The sequence below is a fragment of the Myiozetetes cayanensis genome, unplaced genomic scaffold, assembly GCF_022539395.1.
Source record: "Myiozetetes cayanensis isolate MyiCay16 unplaced genomic scaffold, myiCay2020 scf1, whole genome shotgun sequence".
In the NCBI taxonomy this organism is placed as follows: Eukaryota; Metazoa; Chordata; class Aves; order Passeriformes; family Tyrannidae; genus Myiozetetes; species Myiozetetes cayanensis.
Window position 1 is genome coordinate 148,745,096 of NW_026086604.1, and position 19,797 is coordinate 148,764,892.

General features: G+C 46.4%; 1 protein-coding gene across 1 annotated transcript in view; it reads right to left on the reverse strand.

Annotated features, from left to right (window-relative positions):
* Nucleotides 1–19,797, reverse strand: part of OBSCN (obscurin, cytoskeletal calmodulin and titin-interacting RhoGEF) — a 179,652-nt gene that overhangs the window by 68,876 nt on the left and 90,979 nt on the right. The window contains 12 exon segments of the mRNA XM_050336656.1: nucleotides 1,509–1,781; nucleotides 2,980–3,252; nucleotides 5,412–5,678; nucleotides 8,923–9,195; nucleotides 9,888–10,154; nucleotides 11,558–11,824; nucleotides 13,014–13,280; nucleotides 13,806–14,075; nucleotides 15,136–15,402; nucleotides 16,857–17,123; nucleotides 17,718–17,990; nucleotides 19,177–19,443. Of these exon segments, the coding sequence (XP_050192613.1) occupies nucleotides 1,509–1,781; nucleotides 2,980–3,252; nucleotides 5,412–5,678; nucleotides 8,923–9,195; nucleotides 9,888–10,154; nucleotides 11,558–11,824; nucleotides 13,014–13,280; nucleotides 13,806–14,075; nucleotides 15,136–15,402; nucleotides 16,857–17,123; nucleotides 17,718–17,990; nucleotides 19,177–19,443 (3,231 nt within the window).

Below are 19,797 nucleotides of genomic sequence, written 5' to 3' on the forward strand. Positions count from 1 at the left end.
TTAACCCATCTCCATCTAAATTTATACATGCAGAAGTGGTTGCATTTTTCCCCTTCCTGTGTTTATTTGATAGTCCTCATTTACCCATCCCCAGTATTCAAGCAGTTCTAGAGATTTTTGGAAGATCCTAAATGTTTAGAAGTGAGGCAGTTCTGAAGTGAGATGAGGAAGAAACAGTAAAAACAATAAAAAAGGGATTATTCCAAGCAGCATTCATCCCAGCCTCGAAAGTATAAAAAAATATAGCTTTACACTAGCTTAGGAGGAGTAAAAATTACCAAAAACATCAAGAATTTAATCAGACAGCAAAGGAACTGCGTCCTGTAGTGTTTCTTTGTGCCATATTTTGTGATTTGTTTTCCTGCTGGTTTGTCCCACCCAGCTCCCAAAATAAAGGTAACCCTTCACTGTCCATATCATCGAGGAAATTAGCTGCAAACTTCAGGTATATCTGGGCCTTGATTATGTTTAGTTTAGCTCTGGCTTTAATGGAAATCAAGGTATTGATGGGTAAAGAGGTAACTAAAGTGTAACTCTAGTATTTTAATAGCAAATCATTTCTGTGTAATTGTGATACATGTCATAACATCAGGCAATAACAAATAAATCTGTCCTTTGAAGGATCTGGTGCCCTACCAGACAGGTTACTGATGATCACAGAATGGTTTGGAGGTGGAAGGGACCTTAAAGATCACCCAATTCCAACCCCCATATTCAGTACACTGGAAATTAAATCATAATTAAATTATAGTTTGGCTTAGAAGACAGAAATAATTGTTTTAGTCTTCAAGTTCAAGACATTTACCATGTAAATTACCTGCCACGATGTACTAGGCAAATGTGGTCAACAGGCAGTTCTTTAATTCTGGACACAATAAAAATAACATAAAAAAGCTTTTTTTTTCTCTATTGTCAGCTAAATGTCATACAGAAAAATCTGTTAACAGGAGGAGTTCATGAGGATTGTATTTTGCAGTTCCTAAAATGCAGGTGCCCAAAATAAGGTAAAGACAATTTAAATCTGTCAGAAAACAAATTATGTGTTTCATGGACGTCCCACACATGGAGATTTTAATATGGAACTCATTAATCTGGAAAACTGGTTGCCCTGCCCTTGAGTTGATTTACAGATTACAAAGACTTCTTTGCTGTCCTGGATAATTTTTCCATGTGGACTCCAGTTCAGCTCCCTCCTACATCCACATTTTCTGAGGGTGATGTTGAACTCTGAAAAAATTGATTTTCTTTAGAGCCTATGTCACACTTTACAAAGACTACAGCTAAAAAAGTTGGTGAACATCTCTACCATCACCAGCCTGAATTAGATGGACTATTTCTGATCAAAGAACAGATTGCCCAGTAGCATCTTCTCAGACTAAGAACATCACCTTGGGACGTGCGAGGCAAAGGGGAAAGAACTGGAGCAAAGATTAGAAATTTCAGGGGTTTAGCTCAATACCAGATTTTGAGACTCCAAGTGCCACTGGGCTGGAACAACAGGCACTTACCTATCACAGAAAGCTTGGCTGATGAAATTGCTTCCCTGGAAGCAAAGGTCACCTCTCCAGAGTGGTGTGGCCGGGCTTTTTTCAGAATAAGTTTGTATTTGTTTCCATCCGCGTGTACCTCCCAGTCCTCCCCCGACTGGATCTCTACATCATTGCTGTACCAGGCCACTTCATTAACGGGCACAGCTTCACTCAGAACACAGCTAAACGTGGCTTTCTCCCCCACAGAGACTTCCACATCCTTGAGAGGCTGCAAGAACTGCAGGCGCCATCCTGTAGATTAGAATCGGTAATCAAGGCCCCTGTTACAGAAACAATCAGGAGATGCTGGGAATATTCATGCTGAAGCTCTGGGCAGCCAGGCCTTGGAGACCAAGGAGATCATTAAAAGGGAGGTTATGTTTATCACCAGAACTGAAGGTATAGGATCACAGAATGGTTGGATTCGGGAGGGACTTCAAAGACCATCTCATTCCAACCCCCCTGCCATGGGCAAAGACACCTTCCACTAGACCAAGTTCAAAGCCCCATCCAACCCATAACTGGGGACTGATGGCTGTCCTTGTACTCTGAAAGGGGTCCTGATCCCCACGGGAGTCTCCAATAATAGCATAAAGTACAAGGACACAGAGATAATATTGTTGTTGATACAACTCTCACCTCTAAAGCCCTGGAGAACATATAAACACAACCCAATTAATCAGAATCATTAATGACAACTGTGAGACAGCCATTTGCTGCTCACTCAGTGCCAGGTGTTGCTGCTTTTAACCACGTCATGTCTTACAGAACAAGCAAATATGAAAACAGTAAAACATCATCCATGAAAGGAACAGAGAATTGGGGTTTGTTCAGCCTGGAAGAGAGAAGGTTTTGGGGTGACCTAATTGTGGCCTTTCAGTGCCTGAAGGGAGCTACAAGAAAGATGGAGAGAGGCTGTTTACAAGAGCCTGGAATGACAGGACAAAGGGAACAGGTTTCAACTAAAAGAGAGTAGATTTAGATGGGATATTAGGAAGAAGTTCTTCCCTGTGAGGGTGGTGAAGCCCTGGCAAAGGTTGCCAAGAGCAGCTGTGGTTGCCCCACCCCTGGAAGTGTCCAAGGCCAGGTTGGACAGGGTTTGGAGCAACTTGGGCTAGTGGAAGGTGTCCCTGCCCATGGGAAGGGGGTTAAAACCAGGTGATCTTTGAGGTCCCTTCCAATCCAAACCGTTCCTTGCTTTTATGGTTCTGTGATTCTTTGTTTTAGTGGTTGCTTGGCAGTGTTGGGTTAACAGTTGGACTCAGCAATCCTAGAGACCTTTTCCAACCTTAATGACTCTATGATTTATCTTGCAGGAAGAAGATTTAGGTAAGAAGCAGGCAACAAAACGCAACTTTTCCTCCCTGCTGCTCATCACATTCCCCTGGTTCCTTTTCCTTTTTCCAACCAGAATGCTGAGGACTCCCCCCTGACCGAGCGCTCGACTTACCTTTCACCGTCAGGAAGGCCGAGGTCACCGCGTCGCTGCACATGAAGGTCACCCTGCAGCTGTCCTGGGGGGTGAGGTTCTTCAGCAGCAGGATGTGCCTGAGCCCATTTTCGAAGTAAACCATCTCGGTGTTCTCCGTGGTCTTGGCGGGTTCGTCGTCAATCAGCCAGTTGTAATTGTAGGTCTCAGGCTTGGAGAGGTAACACTCGAACAGGGCTTCCCCTCCTTCCACCGCTTCCACGTTCTCCAGGCCCTGGACGATGCTGTTCTTGGCTGGAAGAGAAGGACAACGGACAGCATTAGTTATTTGGCCATGCATATCTGAATGGGAACAAGCCACTGGATGATTCCCACTGCTGGAAAGCCGACGGAAAAATGTGGAAGTGATAAAGTGTGCTTGTAGGTTTAAGTGATTTCAACCACCCTCTAAGTAAAATTAAAAAGATTTGAAGTAGTGAGATAGTTTAAAAATAACAATAAAACTCTAGGACCTCTAGTATTTCACCTAGATTTCCTCCAAAACCCTGGCTTTTCTTTACAAATAAAGAATTGTTTGTATGAATCAGGACAACAGTCGTTAGGAAGGGATAGCTCAGGAAGGCAAAGTATAACCAAATTCCTTCTGTCCCACAGCAGGAAACATTCCCCAAAGATCTCCCAGACAGCACAATCATCATCAGAACTTGATAGCTGTGAATCCACTGGCAGTTCATGGTAAAATCTTGTTACTTTTCTTGTGAAGCAAATATAAGAGAATATTATGGCTGGCAAAGCTACAGCGACTGTCACCCGAGGCAATTCTGCCTCTGGGAAACACACAGAAAGTGAAGATCTGTATTAGGAGCACTTTGAGCAGAAATTTCTGAACTATCACAAAAGCCCTGTGACAATCAGGGTGATTTTGCCACGCGTGTGGGGTGAATTGTGGGGTTGGAAACATGCACAGACCTCCAGACTCCATCTGCCCACGCGGTCATGCATCGCTTGGCACCTGGACATGAACAATCCACCTGGTGCAAAATTAAATGTGTGGGTTGGTGTGGGAGGGATATAACCTGTACTGCACCAGTTACAGGGACAAGGGGCATGCACAGGAGTGGGGACACACAGCTGAGTAAATACAGTTCACACAAATGCCGTCCAGGGGTCAGAATGATCTGGGGTATAACCCAACACACATTCCTGTTTAGGTCTCTAGAGCCATTATGTGGAACTTTGCTAAGCAAAAAAGATATTAGTAAAAATAAATAAATTTTAAAAAATATCAACAAATGAACAATTAATTTAACAACAAAAAGTTATTAGCTACTGATTAACTTATTACTGATTATAAGTTGCCCAGAGAGATTGTGTATAGACTCCCAATCCCTGGAAGTATCCAAGGCCAGGTTGGATGGAGCTCTGAGCAACCTGTGATAGTGGAAGGTGTTCCTGCTCACGGCAGAGGGTAGAACTGGATGATCTTTAAGTTCCCCTCCAACCCAAACCACTCTAGGATTTCATGACAATAAAAAAAAAATCCTTTATTTTATGATATTCATACTTATGGAGAACAAGGTTTTTGAAAACCCTTCTTGGATGATGTATAATTTTCTTAGAACAAATCCAAGCTGTTAATCTGTGCACTTTTGGAGTGTTGGTTTCCCTAGTTATGGAAAGCAGCCAATTGCTTTTATTCATTAAAATCTTTTTAAATCACTAAAATGGAAAGTGCTTATAGATACAGAAAACCTTATAATAAATAATACCCTGCTCTTCTGCACTAACAGCTCCAGTTAAGCAGGAAGGCAAAACAGCCACAAATATTCAGAAATCAGAACCACTACTCTTGCTGATCACGGTAATTTACTTGGTAAAGCAAACACAGTAATTCCATGTGCAGCAGGAAAAAAAAAAAAAGACGACACATCCATGTAAAATCCTAAATTTAGTTGTAATGTTTTTAATTACTGTTCCTCGGGGTCTTCCCAAGTGCTGATGCCAAGTGAGAAGGGTCACTATTTGAAAAAGTAAATCACCTTAGCTCAGCAGAAATCAAATGGAATTCCATACTAGCCATTATTTACTGCTTTTTAAGGCACACTGGGTGTAAAAATGCTCTTCAAGAGCAAAAAATATTCTTATAATTCATTTGGACCAAGGTTGTATCTGTGGTTTCACAACAATTCAGCAGGACACAAACCATCACACTGAGGTTCCAGTTCTTTGCAGAAGAGGAGCAATGGGTGAGTGGTGCAATAAGGGAGAGCTAATTAGAACTGAGCTAACGCTGCATTTTCACACTCAGTTCCCACTAATTCCCAGTTTACTCTCAGTACTGGAGTGAATACCAAGAGCAGGTGTCTGATGTGTTCCGAAGTGCTGCCATGATTTTTCTGCCTCTTTTATTTGGCAAACCGTGACAGTCTGCCTCTTTGGCTGGAAGGCCTCACCTTGAACATCAAGTGTAGCCATCACTTTAGTGCCTCCAGCTTCACAAGAATAGATGCCAGTGTCTTCTGGGACCGTAGGGTTAATTTTTAGCATGCTCACATTCCAGTCCTGATCGATAATCACTCGCTGCCCATCTGCATGTATTTCCTGATCGTTTTTCTTCCAGATGGCGTGCACTGGCCTAGAATATTGGCATATGAACTCTGCCGGGCCATCTTCATCAACAGTTATGTCCTGCATGGGACTGACCACTTCAATGGTGGGATCTGTTAACCAACACGTCAGGAAGGACATGCATTAGTGGATCCCCGTGGAAATGGCAACTTGGAGAGTCTTTTGACAAGCACAGAGCCCGTGAGGAGCAAGCAGAGCGTCAGTGCAAGCTGGGAATTAGCAGTTTAGTCTGTGCTTGTGTCAGCATCAAGCAGGGTTGAAGCCAAACTGGCGTGTTAGAACACGACCATCACACTGGAAAATGGGCCACCAGCAGTTAAGGCTCGTGCTTTAAAACTCCTGAATGTGGACTTCTGAGCAGAACACCTGTAGGGATTCCCTCTGGGCTTATTTTTTCTCCCAGCATCGCTGAGATCTTCCAGATGGGGCAGCACTGGGGGTGAAACAGTTCTGCTTTCCTGGATGCAGAGGATAAGGGTAAGACAGAGGAGAGCAGTGGGTGGGCTGCTGGGAGCGGTTCCCTGTAACTCTCCCCCTCACAGAGAAACAGCAAAACATCCCAAACCCTACTGGAGGCTCCTTGTATGAGCAAACTGCAACCACTCATGGGAGAGAAACCCAGCCCTCGAATGCAAACACACACTCCTGGGCTGTCAGGAGTCACTGGCAGCGTGAGGAGCAAAGATCCAGGACAATTGTGACAAAAAGGGGCACTCCACTGGGGCAGATATGTATTGTTTTGATTAGCCACTGGTTCCTCTGCAGCAGACACATAGTTGGGGGAAAACAATATGATTTCCTTTTCAGCAGCTTCTTGTGAGGCAGCTGTAGGGCACTGTAGATACATCTAACCTAAAATGTTGTGAGCTTCCAAAGCAGCCAAGGAGTCCCTCATGAGTTTTCAAATTGGACCACTCATGCTTAAAATAAAAATCTCAATGAAGGCTGAAAGTGGAAGTCTCTCTGCAATATTATTCTCAGAAGAATGATGTCAACTTCCTCCAAAAAAAAAAAATGATAAGGCTACAAAAGGACAGTCAGAGAAAGCTGATATACCATCAGGAATTGGTCTTGATAGTCCTTGTGGGTCCCTTCCAACTCAGGGCATCTTATAATTCTTTGATATGCCCTTATCTTTCCAAGAGTTGTTCTGATCACAAACCAGCAAGACTAAACTACACAGGACCTCAGCCTGGCTCCTCCTGAAGCTGGTGCATCAGGTTGAGGATTTGGGATGCTACAAGCAGACCTCGGGAAGCAAAGACAGTCCTGCAAACACCTTTTGGGAACTTTGTTGCAAGGCTCGATCCTGCTCACTGGGGTTCCCTCCGCCCCTCCCTGTGTCTGCACGTGTGTTTATGGAGAGGAGGCCTCGATGCTTCGAAGACCAGGGAGAGGTTTTGGTGACACCAGGACTGAAGAAGCCAGAAGGGATCTGTGCAGCTGGGGAGCACAACACTATCTCCTTTCATAAGAGGTAGAAACGTGTCTCTCACAGCAAATATCGCCTGTGGTGCTGCAGAAGGGAAGTGTCCTGGTTCCACTGCCCCTTCCCTCTTTGCCACTGCTGGGAAAGGACCTTGGTGCCCCTATTCACCTGTGCAGAATGGCAGAAAGGCTCCCTGGGACTTTGGAGCCAGTGTGGGCAACAGGACCTGCAATTCTCCCCCGCCCAAAGGGGTCAGAAAGAAGGCAGCAGCTCCTTCAGCCTTTCCCGTTCTCCCCCCTCCCAGACATGATGATGATGTCACACTGGGACACTGAACAAGTACAGATGTAGGGCAATGATATGGTGGAAGCCCAATAAGAAGAGCTGAGACCTCACTTATTATGGGATATATCCAGTTACCAGCATGCCTTAAAGCAGGAGAATGAGGCATGTGGAACAGAGAGAAAGTCACTTTGTTCCTTGGTGAAGGACAAGCCATGGATAGCCAGGTAGACTGAAATACAGTCCAAAGACAGATATGCTTTTAAATTTATGGACAAAAAGTGCCTGAAATTGTCTGTTAATACAAGGACAATGGGAATTTACTGGTGTTTCACTTTCTAATTAAATCAAGTGTTATTGAGCACAGTGTAACTGAGGTGTTTTTAAGTACCTTTCTAATCCTAAACCAATTATAATCATACACTACTGTAATTCAGGCTCACAATAAAGAGATCTTTCCTTCATAGAAGCACAAAATATCCCCATTCCTATGTGTACTAGCATCTGTAAATGATCTCCAAAGGTCCCTTCCAACATCAATGATGCTGTGATTCCGTGAAATGGAAACTTCTCAGGAGCCTTTTATTTGGCTGAGTAGAAGACCTAATGATGCATTTATTTTTATTCATGTTTTAGACCCACTGGAATTTGTTCCCTAGACAGCTCAGAACCAGGTTCTGTCTCTGAAAATGTGACATTCCAAATTGATGCAGACAGACACAGGATCTGTGGGGTGTGCACACTGTTGTTGCTGCACCATTCTGAGATCAGGAAGAAGTGATTTGGCACGTTATCTTTGCAGATATTCAAATTTTCTGAATGCACAAGGGACTCTTTATACAGAGGAGACATCAACCACTGCCTACAATTCCATATTGTGGATCGTTCCTGGTGGGACAGATTTAAATAAGGATTTTTAACACTTTATATCTCTGTATATACAAATCCCTTCTCCAAGCAAGGAACAAGCATTCATTTTGTCTGAAAAATAGCAGCTTTTCCCCAATGCTGTAAAAGGACTGCCTGGGAGGGAACTTGCTTTGTCAAGTCTGGAGCTCAGTGTTATTTGCAGCTTGTGGCTACCCTTACCAAATGAGAAAAATAGTTATTTAACAGACCAGAAAGCTCTGCTAGGGCAGTGAGGACCATTCAACAAACGAGGTTCATTTTGTCACTGCGTTCCTGCAACGTCATATATCCTTTGCTTTCCAGGAACAGCCCAAAGTCCTGTCCTGGGAACATGCTGAGCTGGGCAGCAGTAGCCTGACTGTGATAATTTTGTGAATTACCAGCTCCATAAGATTTTGGGGTATGATTCGAAAATGCTGAAGTGGGGATAAAAAGTCAGGTGCTACAACAGCTGTTTATGTTCATCTCTTCTTTGACGTCAGGGGAAAGCAGCAGCCCTGAGCCTGCAACCCTTCCTCACCTGAACCACTGCAAAATTCCATGTGGTTGTACCTGTAAGACTTCTGGGGTGAGTACTGGTGACTTGCAGAAGTGAAGGGTTGCAGGGCACAGAAGAGCTGTGAAGGGGTTTAGTAAGGGTAGCCTGGAAGGCGGAAGCACCAGCACATGGAGCAGGTCCAGAGGTGGCCGAGTGTTTCTTTCTGACAGGGAAGTACCTTTGACTAATAATTTAGCTGAAGATATAAGGGACCCAGCTCTGAAGGTGACGGTGCCTGAGTCGTGGCAGGCCACGTCATTTAGGGTCAGAGTGTGGATCCTCCCGTCCTGCTCAGAGATTTCAGTCACCAGGTTGTTGTGAAGGGGAGTCCCATCGAGCCACCACTGCACGTTCCTCACGCCCGGGTGCGAGAGCTCGCAGGTGAACGTGGCTGACTCGCCCACAAAGACGTCTGTGTTCCTTAAACCAGAAACTACCACTGCTGCTTCTTCTGCACGACAGAGCAAGAGAAGGTGCCAAAGGAAAAACAAGAGCATAAACACACACACACACACACACACGAGGCTCCCTGCAGAACTAACCCAAGTGTAAGTCATCCTGGAGAGTTAAACTCGTAGTGCTGTTCCAGGGGGAAAAAAAAAAAAGGGCTAAAATTTTCTTGAAGGGAGTTAGAAACCACCTTCCATCCTCCATCTCCTGCTTGCAGGTGTCTCTGCAAACACCATTTCACTGGGAGGAAACTCCATTCCATGACCAGGTCATGCCTGTGCATTGCAGCCACCTGCAGTGGCATTGTATGAGGCGGGAGGCAGAGATGTAGCTTAAGATTTAAATGTTCACTCGAGTGCTTTAAAGAATAATAAGAGCAACAAGAAGATAGAGGCTGAAATCAGTTATAACAAGAATGTCAGTATTTTTTATGACCACTGCTCCAAGCAAGCAGTTTTTCAGCAGTACCACCATCTGTTACGGTTCACAGTACTTTGAACTAGTTTAACTTATAAACACTGGCCCAACCCCAGCCTGAAGGTGAGTGTTTATATCCTCACTGGAATCAGGAAAGAAATGAATGGCCTTTCAGCTGTCTGCACCTGAGACTGTTCTGTCCAGTTACTCCCAAAGATTTTGGAGTGAGGAACCCAGGCAGCCAAATGGGAGCATTTCCACCACGTTTCCCCTTACCTTGCACGTACACAGAACCTGTGGTGATCTCGTATCCGGTGCTGCAGGTGTAATCCCCACAGTCATCAGGCTCTACACCATGGATGATCAGCTCAGCTATGCTGCCCTTCAGCTTCACCTCGTACTTGTCACTGGGCTCAATGACCACCCCTCCTTTCCTCCACTCAACGGGGGCGTCCGGCCTGGAGATCTCACAGTGCAAAACAGCCGTTCCCCCTTCTTCAGCCTCTATGTTCCTCAGCTCTCTGTTAAACAGCACTGGCAGTACTGTGGTGGAGAAGCAACTGCATCAGTGACAGCTCTCAGAGGTGAGGAACTCGATTGTAACTTCTCCAGCTTGGCTGCTGCCCTCGTTCTGAGCCACACCCTGAGCTGTGCCCCAGCCAGGCGCTCAGGGGATCAGCTGCTGATGGTGGCAGGGTGTCCACTGCTGCTCCATAAAGGGTTGTTAGAGGTCACAGGGGCTCTAAAGGTCTCCACATGGGCACAGCCACCATTTTTCAGTGTAAGCAGATAGAGGTACAACATCACTAATCACAGAGCGGGAATCATTCAGGTTAGAAAAGACCTTTGGGATCTTCGAGTCCAGCCGTTAGCCCAGCACTGTCTAGGTCACTCCTAATCCATGTTCCCACGTGCCACATGCCTTTTAAATATCTTCAGGCTCCACCCCTTCCCTGGGCAGCCTGTTCCAATGCCTGACCACCCTTCCAGTGAATAATTTTTTCCTTAGATCCAGTCTAAACTGCATCCAGTCTTGGGAGCGTTTCCTCTCATCTTATTGCTTTTGATCTGGGAGAAGACACCAACCTCTACCTCATGACAACGTCCTTTCATGTAGTTGTAGAGAGTGATAACATCTCCCCTGAGCCTGCTTTTCTCCAGGTTAGAAAAACCCAGTTTCTTCAGCTGGGACATAAGACTTTGGACATTTAGTCACTGAAACCTCACAGTGAGCAGGAGCTGGTTATGGTGACCAAGCCCAAGATCTAAAAATACAGTCTTGCTGTTCAAGTCTAAAGACATAGAATTCTTATTATGAAGTCCAAAAATAAAGCCACTAGAAAAAGGCAAAGAGCCACAATTGTTGGGCTGCTCAGGCACTAACTGGTACAGTGGCTCCATTTAAAGTGAGTTTATTCTAGATATGGTCAAATATCCTCATTTTCTTGTCAGGTAGTAGGTAAATTTTCTAACTGCTCTTGTACATACCCTTCCCTAGCAGCAGCTGCAGTTTTGCTCCCAGCTGCCACAGCAAGATCAAAACTGCAACTGCAGAGTTAGAACTGGGTTTAAAAGGCACTGAATTCTTCTCTGAAGGACAGATTGTGAACCAAACCCTTTCCTGCAGTTGTAACTCAGAGATACAGAGCGTTCATGGCAATTCAGTGACAAAAATTCTGTCTGGTTTGGGCACTTGGGGATATGGTTTAGGGGTGGACTTGGCAGTGTTGGGTTAATGGTTGGGTTAACTCAACAGAGGTCTTTTCCAACCTAAATCACAGAATGGTTTGGGTTGGAAGGGACCTTAAAGATCATCTCATTCCAACCCCGTGGGCAGGAAACCATCTACTAGACCCAGGTTGCTCAGAGCCCCGTCCAGCCAGCCCCAGATGATTCCAGGATCGCCCCCTGTGCAGAACGGTCACAGCCAAAAATCCCCCTCCTACCTTTGACTTGCAGCGACGCCGTGGTCTGCTGATCCCCCGAGTCACACGTGTAGTCCCCGGCGTCCTGGGCCTCAGCCTCGTAGATGAGCAGCTCCACGCGCGTCCCCTCCTGCCGGATCTCGTACTTGTCGCCCGCCTGCAGAACGGTGTCCCCTTTCCTCCACTCCACCCGCGCGCCGGGCTTCGTCAGCTCGCAGAACAGCACGGCCGTGCGACCTTCCTCCACCTCCTCGTTCTTCAGCCACTGCTTGAACAGCACGGGGAGGCCTTGAAGGATGGGGGGAAAAAGGTGCGAAGAAGGGGAAAAAAAAAATAAATGGGTGAAGCAAAAGTAGAAAATGGAGGAATTGTTTTATTTTTAAAGGTACTGATAGTGCCGTTCATGAAGTTCACGTGCAATTCCGGCTGGATTTACCGAAGGAGAGCTGCCAGAACAGGGATGACTAGGCCTGGGCTAGACAGAGGAGGAGGAGAAGGAAGGGGAGTTAATCAGCAGGGAGAATTTGAATTTTATATGAGCTACATTTCTGTCCCCATATCCCAAACTTCTTTTGCAAAGAATTCCCAACTAATCTCAGTAATTTATTTCTGAAGGGCAGACAGCTTTTCATCCTTGAAATAAAAATCACAGAACAGGATAAAATCGCTCAAGGAATTCACACCTGCAGACCTGAGGCATCAGAGCATGCAGTCAGGGATCAATTACAGAATAATTAAGGCTGAAGGGACCTCTGGAGGTCCTCCATGGATGAAGATTCCTCCACCCCTCTGGGCCTCTCTTCCAATGTCTGACCACCCCTTTACGGTGAAAGGCTGGGTTTTCTCTAATCTGAATTTCTCTTGCTGCAGTCTTCAATTGTTGCCTGACATCTGTTTACTGAGCATTCCAAGAAAATTCTCTCTTTCCTCTGTAGGCCTCCATTAAGAAGCTGCAGACAGCAAACAGGTCCCCCTTCAACCTTCTCTTCCCCACTCTTAACAAATGCAGCTGCCCTTACCTCTCCTTTTACTAAGAATCCTAGAATGGTTTAAATTAGAAGGGACCTTAAAGACCAATCCATTCCAACCCCTTGCCATGGACAGGAACATCTTCCACTATCCCAGGTTGCTCCAAGCCCTGTCCAACCTGGCCTTGAACGTTTCCAGGGATGAGGCAGCCACAGCTTCTCTGGGCAACCTGTGCCAGAGTTTTACCACCCTCACTGGGAAAAAACATCTCTCTTATATCTAGTCTGTATTTCCCTTCTTTTAGTTTAAAACCACCACCTCTCCTCTTATCACGACACCCCCTGCTAAAAAGTTTGTCCCCCATACTTCATGTTCTCCAACTCCCCCTAACAATCTCGGTGGCTTGTGCTGCACTTACTCCGCTAAATCATTGTCTCTCTTGCACTAGAGAGCCCCAAAAATTGATGTGTCCTCCTTTCCCCACTGCTGAACAGAGAGGAAACCGTACCTTTAACCTCCAGCCTGGCCACGGTCCTCCCATCAGCCGTCTGGCAGCTGTACTCGCCCGCGTCCGCGCGGTTCAGGTCGCGGATGACCAGCGTGTGCACCTTCCCCTCCTGCTGGATGCTGCACTTCTGGCTGGAGTGGATCACAGACGTGCCTTTCTTCCACTCCACAGGGACGTCAGGCTTGGACACCTCACAGGACAGGTGAGCTGTGCCCCCCTCCTGCAGCTCCAGGTTGTGCAGCGCCTTCACGAAGGTGACCGGAGCCGCTGTGGGGAAGAGGGAACCGACAGTTCTGTGACAGCCTGACCCACATCACCCCTGGACCAGAGCTGTGGGGGTCTATGGTTATGTTTTGAACCAGATCAGAGAGGAACCTGCAATACTGTCACGAGTCATCTTTCAAAATCATTCTATCTGACTTAATAGAACATTTTTTTTTAAATTTTCAGACTTTTTTTTTAGTAAATATGATTCAAAAACATCATGAGTAGGAGATTAATTCAGAACATATTACTGACATCCTTCAGCATTGATTCCACCATGTGATTGGCTGCTTAGCTGGATGGTCTCCAAAGGATATTCATATTAATCTTCATCCATGGGCAATAAAAATTACTGAAACTACCAGATCAGGTGTCCATATCTAACTCCCAAATGCCTAAATTAGGTTAGCAGAATATCCTAACATTTCTCAGGACCCCTAATCCCAAACACACCTCTCCAGAAGCCAAAGCTATGTTGTCAGGGTGTACCAGCACCTCCCCAGTCCCTCTCCCTGGGGAGCTGCTCACCTCGGACCTTCAGCTGCGCTGCCGACGTGTGCTCCCCGACTTTGAAGCTGATGGACCCGCAGTCCTCCAGGGTCACCTTCCTCAGGATCAGACTGTGACGTGTCCCCTGGACTCTGATCTCGTTCATCTCATTGGACTGCAGGGGCACATCCCCCAGGAACCACTGGGCATCCTGAGTTGTTTCCCGGGACAGCCGGCACTCGAACACCGCGTCCTCTCCTTCGTACGAGGTGACGTCCTTCAGCACCTCCACTATGGTTGCTGCTGGCTCTTTATGGAAAGGTCAACACAGTTTGGTGTCTACTTTCAAGGGTTAAACATTTCCTTCTGCTCTTCCCTGACAGCAGTATGCTATTGTTATTTGAAGCCCTAAATACTAAATCTGGTGGTGTTCAGCCTGGAGAAGAGAAAGCTTTGGGGAGACCTCTTTGCTTTCCAAGACCTTAAGGAGGCTCATAAACAGGAGGGAGAGGGACTTTTTATAGTGATAGATAGTGACAGGACAAGGGGCAGTGGTTTTAAACCAAGAGAGGACAGGTTTAGGTTAGATCTTAAAAAGGACTTCTCTGTGAGGTTGGTGAGACCCTGGACCAGGTTGCCCAGAGAAGCAGTGGCTGCCCCATCCCTGGAAGTGTTCAAGGAAAGGCTAGATGGGGCCCTGAGCAACCTGATCTAGTGGGTGGCATCCCTGCCCATGGCAGTGGAATTATATGATCTTCAAGGTTCCTTCCAAACCATTCTGTGGCTCTATGATTCTAAATTTGTGGAAATGTAGGTACACAGGCATGTAGTAACCTGTTACAACCTTACAGATCCATGATTTGTGTATGTCTGCATATATATTATGCCCATAAGACTAAGAAGTATGCATCTTATACTCTATTATGTACATAATAAACAGATAAGGACCCTGAGATTAGCTCAGCTGGTCAGAGCATGGTGCTAATAACATCAAGGTCATGCATTTGCTCCCTCTATGAGCCATTCATTTAACAGTTGGACTTGATGACCCTTGTGGCTTCCTTTCAACTCAGAATATTCTGTGATTCTGTGATAACAAATCCATAAAATCTGTATTTATAATTCCATCTATATATTGGGAAAACACTGCCAACAAATTTCAGTGGGTGATATTATTACACTCAGTGACTAAAGACCCATTTCTGATTCCCTAGAGACGACTGACCCAGTTCTTATCCCCCTGAAATCACTCTGACATCCCCAGGATTCAGTCTGGGCTCGGGACAACATTTAGCTGCCAGATGATTTAATAGCATGCCCCTGCTGTGACAGCACGCTCTGCTCAGCCCTTCCACACCCAGAGCCCCACCTTTCAGGTGCAGCACGGCCGTGGTTTGCTGGTCCCCTGTGTCACAGGTGTATTCCCCAGCGTCGGCTCCGCTCAGGTTGTGGATGGTCAGCTCGGCCACAGACCCGGCCTGACGCATCTGGAATTTGTCACTTGGCCTCAGCACAGCCCCGCCCTTCTTCCACTGCACTGTGGTGTTTGGCCTTGACACCTCACAGCTCAGAGTGACGGAGCCACCTTCTTCAGCCTGCTGGTTCTGCAGCGGCCGTGTGAAGGTTACAGGCAAAGCTACACCAGGAGAGATCAGAGGGGAAAAATGTTATGTTCCAATGACTGCGTCACTGAGTCTCGTGTTAAATGAAACCCTGGTGCCATTCCAAATTTGGTTCAAACTCAGTTCCTGAATTACTTTAAAGCTGAAACAAGGAATGGCAGAAAGTGATGGGTTTCCAGGGGCTCTAAGCACTCTGCACTCCTGGAGAGTCACTGGACGCTGCACACTCCAAGAACCTCTAGGATTATGCTCCTTCTTACACGGGAATAGTCATGGATACAGAGTCCTCAGAATCTAAGTGCATTTCTCTCCAAATAGATACCAAAGCCACAACTCAAAATCCTACTCCTGGTCTAAGTTCTTGGGTATTTGGGAGAAACATCTTTGTATAATGCCCCTTGTTCGAAAAGAGCAGAGAAATGAACCCTGGAAGTCTCTGCACTGATGGTGCCACTGATGGGTCACGACGGAGTTTTGATGGGCTGATTTACGATGTGCCACGTGTTTGGCTCCTTGAGTGCAGTTCCCTGGAATTACCTCAGTGGCTCCACATTTATGGGTTAGTATTTACAAGGGGAGGAGGTTGGGCTGCAGGACTCAGAGGGAATTCACAGGAACTGGACATCAGACATGGACAAGAGGAGAGAGATCTGAAAGTCCTTGTGGTTGGTGTAGGAATGGACAGTGTATTTTGTGGGTCTGATGGGGAATGGCTGGATCAAGGCTGGAGGGTGACTGCAGAGCCTTCCTCAGCTTCCTGGGTTTGCAATCTTTTTTCAAGGAGTGCTGGAGTGGCTGAGACCACTCACAGGGACACAAACAGGCAACCACCACCAGAGGATCTGCTTAGAGCACTGATATTCTGGTCTCACCAAATCCTGGCATTGGTGTGATAGCAGGCAGGTGAGTGCCCTTAATGGGAGAATCCTCAAGGGATATTCCAAAAGACAGTAATTCACAATAATACTCTGGATCCTCCTTGCTTTTGATGACCTTGTATCTCAGAAAAATCACCTTAGCACAGTATTTATATCAGATTAAATTTGGAAAAGCTGATATATTGACACATTAGACCTATTTTCAGACCCTTGGCACTAGAAGTGCTGCCTGTCAACTGGAGTTGAGTGTCTAAGTTTGTCACACTTGAGCATCATTTTCTGAGGTAGAACTACAGCTCAAAGGATGCTCAGGCATTAAAAATGATCTTATTCTAATATTAGCTCCAGCCTTGGTTTTCTGAGTGGCCAGATAGAGGCCCTTGGGTCTCAGATTGCAGAATTATTTACTGCACTTGGGGTCCCTCCATTTTCTTTGCTCAGGACAACGCAGGATTTAACCTCTGAAAGGAAAAGGTCTCAGCTGCTTTATGCCAACAAAGGACATCTGAAGTCAAGGAGAGCTGATAGAACCCTCTTAGTAGAGCCAAACTGAGGAAGTGGAGCAAGTTTCCCATCTTAAAACAACCCACCTTTAACAGTTAAAGTGGCCGTCGTTTGTTCGTTCCCATTATCACAGGTGTATTTGCCGGAGTCTTCTGGCTTTAAGTGAAAAATCTTCAAGGTGTGGACCGTTCCTTCCTGCCTGATTTCATACTTGGAGCTCGGGGAGATCACCTGAGTGCCCTTCTTCCACTTCACCTGAGTGCTGGGCTGGGACACCTGGCAGCGGAGCACGGCTGTGTCTTCCTCCTGCACTTCCAGGCTCTGCAGTTTCTCCTTAAATACTGGAGGTGGCACTGAAATTACAAGCACAGCAAAGGCATTTCCAGGCATCGTTGTGTCTTTTCCCTGTGGTGTTAAAGCCACGGCTGAATGGTTAAGTATTGTAAAAAAATGCTTTGAGTTTCTACTGAGGGGTTAAAACAAGCTTCAGAGGGGGAAGGATGTTGGGTGGAGAATTCCTATAAAATAATGTTTAGAGAAAGAAAGACACCAAAGAAGAAGGAAAAAAATAACTGAGCAACCTGATCTATTGAAGATGTCCCTGCTCAGTGAAGGAGGAGGGTTGGGCTAGAGGGCCTTTAAAGGTCCCTTCAAAGCCAAACCATTCTGAGTTTCTAAAAGGAAGAGTGGAAGCAGTGAAAATTCCAGGTGTTTCAGTCCAAATACAGAGGTCAACACAGGAATTTCTTTAGGAACCACCTAGCTTCAGGACCCTGGTGAAACATTCACTGTCTATCCATGGTGACTGCAGTCTATGACACCACACCATGTGTGCTCTGAAGCACTAACGTGACCCAAAAAGGGGTGAATTATGGACATGAATTTACTGTCAGTGTAAGCAAAGCAGATCCTCTCTGATCCCATCCCACATCACACAGAACCTTTACCTTTCACCGTGAGCTCTGCCGTCGACGTGTGACGTCCCACTCGGAAAGTGACGGTGCCGACGTCCTGCTCCGTCACCTTCCTCAGGGTCAGGGTGTGGACCTTGCCTTTCTCCACCGAGATCTCGTTCATCTCGTTGTTTTGCAGGGCCACATCCTGCAGCTTCCATTCCACGTCCCTGGCGTTCTCGTGGGAAACCTGGCACCGAAACGTGACGTCGTCCCCTTCGGACACTGCCATGTCCCTCAGGCCGCTCACGATGGTCACGTCGGGCTCTGCAAGCGGTCAGAAACGGGGAATGAAAGGGGAAACACGGAGCAAATCATAGAATTGTTAATAAAACGGGTTCTAGGGGGCTTCTGGAGGTCACTTGGTCCAACCACTGCTCAAGGCAGGGCCGGCTCACAGCGCCTTGTTCAGCTGAGCTTCAAGAGCCTCCAAGGATGGAGACAGCACAGCCTCTCATCCCAAATTCTGCTTTCAGTGTACTTGGTAACAGGGTAAATAACTTTGGGGCGGTGGTTTTATCACTTGTCCTTTCTCAGAGATACACAACATAGTGATTTTTTAATTAAATGTTTGACACGCTAATTGGGTGAACAAGGCATGAATGCCAGATGCCAAAATCAGGGTTTTGAAATTTGTTACATTTGAACTTAGATATCTTCATAGAGTAACATTAAAACCTGATCCTTTTAATCATATTTTTGCAAACAGAATTGCATTTACTCCATGCTGATGCTCCAAATGTCTTGAGGAGCGGGTTGGCTTTGTCCCCTCAGCAGGACTCACTGGATTAATGTGAGCACAGTTTGTTTGAGTCCTGCATTTAGGGCAGCTGAACGCCTGCAGATCTGTGCAAAGATCATACAGACAGTCCCCCAGCACACCCCCAAAGCTCTATGTACCCCAAGTCTGCTGGGGAATTCCAAAGGAATCAAAGAATCCTTAAGGCTGGAAAAACATCTCTAAGATTGTTGAGTCCCACCATCAAAAAAAGCAGCGAAATCTTCATATGAGCAAGCACAGTAGATATTCCTACAGCTGAGGTCACCATCTGCATGACAAATGGTGCAGCTGGGTGCAATGTGCAGAGAATCTACAACATGGAGTAGCCTGTAGAGATGCTGGCAGTGTTTGTTCCACACTAGTGGTCCAAGCTCTGTGATGGCATCAAGGCCAGATGCAGCTGCCATGTGACTGGAAGCTGGGGATGGACCATCTGTTCACCCCCCTGTATATGATGTCAAGCAAATATCTCAAGCTATGAGTCACAAATCACAGCTGCTTCATCCTCCCCTGTCCACCACGTCAATCTTTGCTTCGCTGCATCCACTGACCACCAGGTTTTTTTAAGGATGCCCTTCCTATGCTCTGTGTTCCTCACAGTAACAGCGCTTATGCAGTGAAACCTCAGTCTCCTGAAGTGAAAACCTCCTTGCCCCAACAAACAGGTCTTGCCTTTCACGGTCAGTGTGGCAGAGCTGGTCTCATCTCCAGCCTTGCAGGAATATTCCCCGGCATCCCCAGGCTCCAGGCGGTGAACACGGAGCTCCCGGAGGGTCCCATCCTGCCACATCTCATACTTGGAGCTGGAGCGCAGGACAGCTCCGTCTTTCCTCCACTCCACCTCTGCCTTGCTGATGGAGATCTCGCAGCGCAGCCTGGCCGTGCCTCCCACCTCCACCTCCTCGTCCTTCAGCTGCTGCTTCAGCCGGGGTTTGGTGGCTGCAGGGTGAGAGAGGAGGAAACGATACAGGACCTGTTCCCTGGAGGGCACAACCCAGCACAAGTGCCTGGGCTCTGGTGCTGCAGGGCAGTTTTGCATTAAGGGGTTATGTGATAATAAAATCTTTTTTTTTTTTTGCCTTAGGTTGTGTATACCCAGACAAAGAGAGGATCAGAAACTTCCCCAGATAAGTTTCCCTTAAGGGCATCCACATCAAACCTTTTATGCACCTGTTCTGGATATTGAAAACTTCAACACACAGAGAAAGATTTTGACTAAGCAAAGCCTGGTACTTTCTGATTAAAACAGGCATAAATTCGTTCATTTTTATAGAAATACTCGTGATTTCCAAC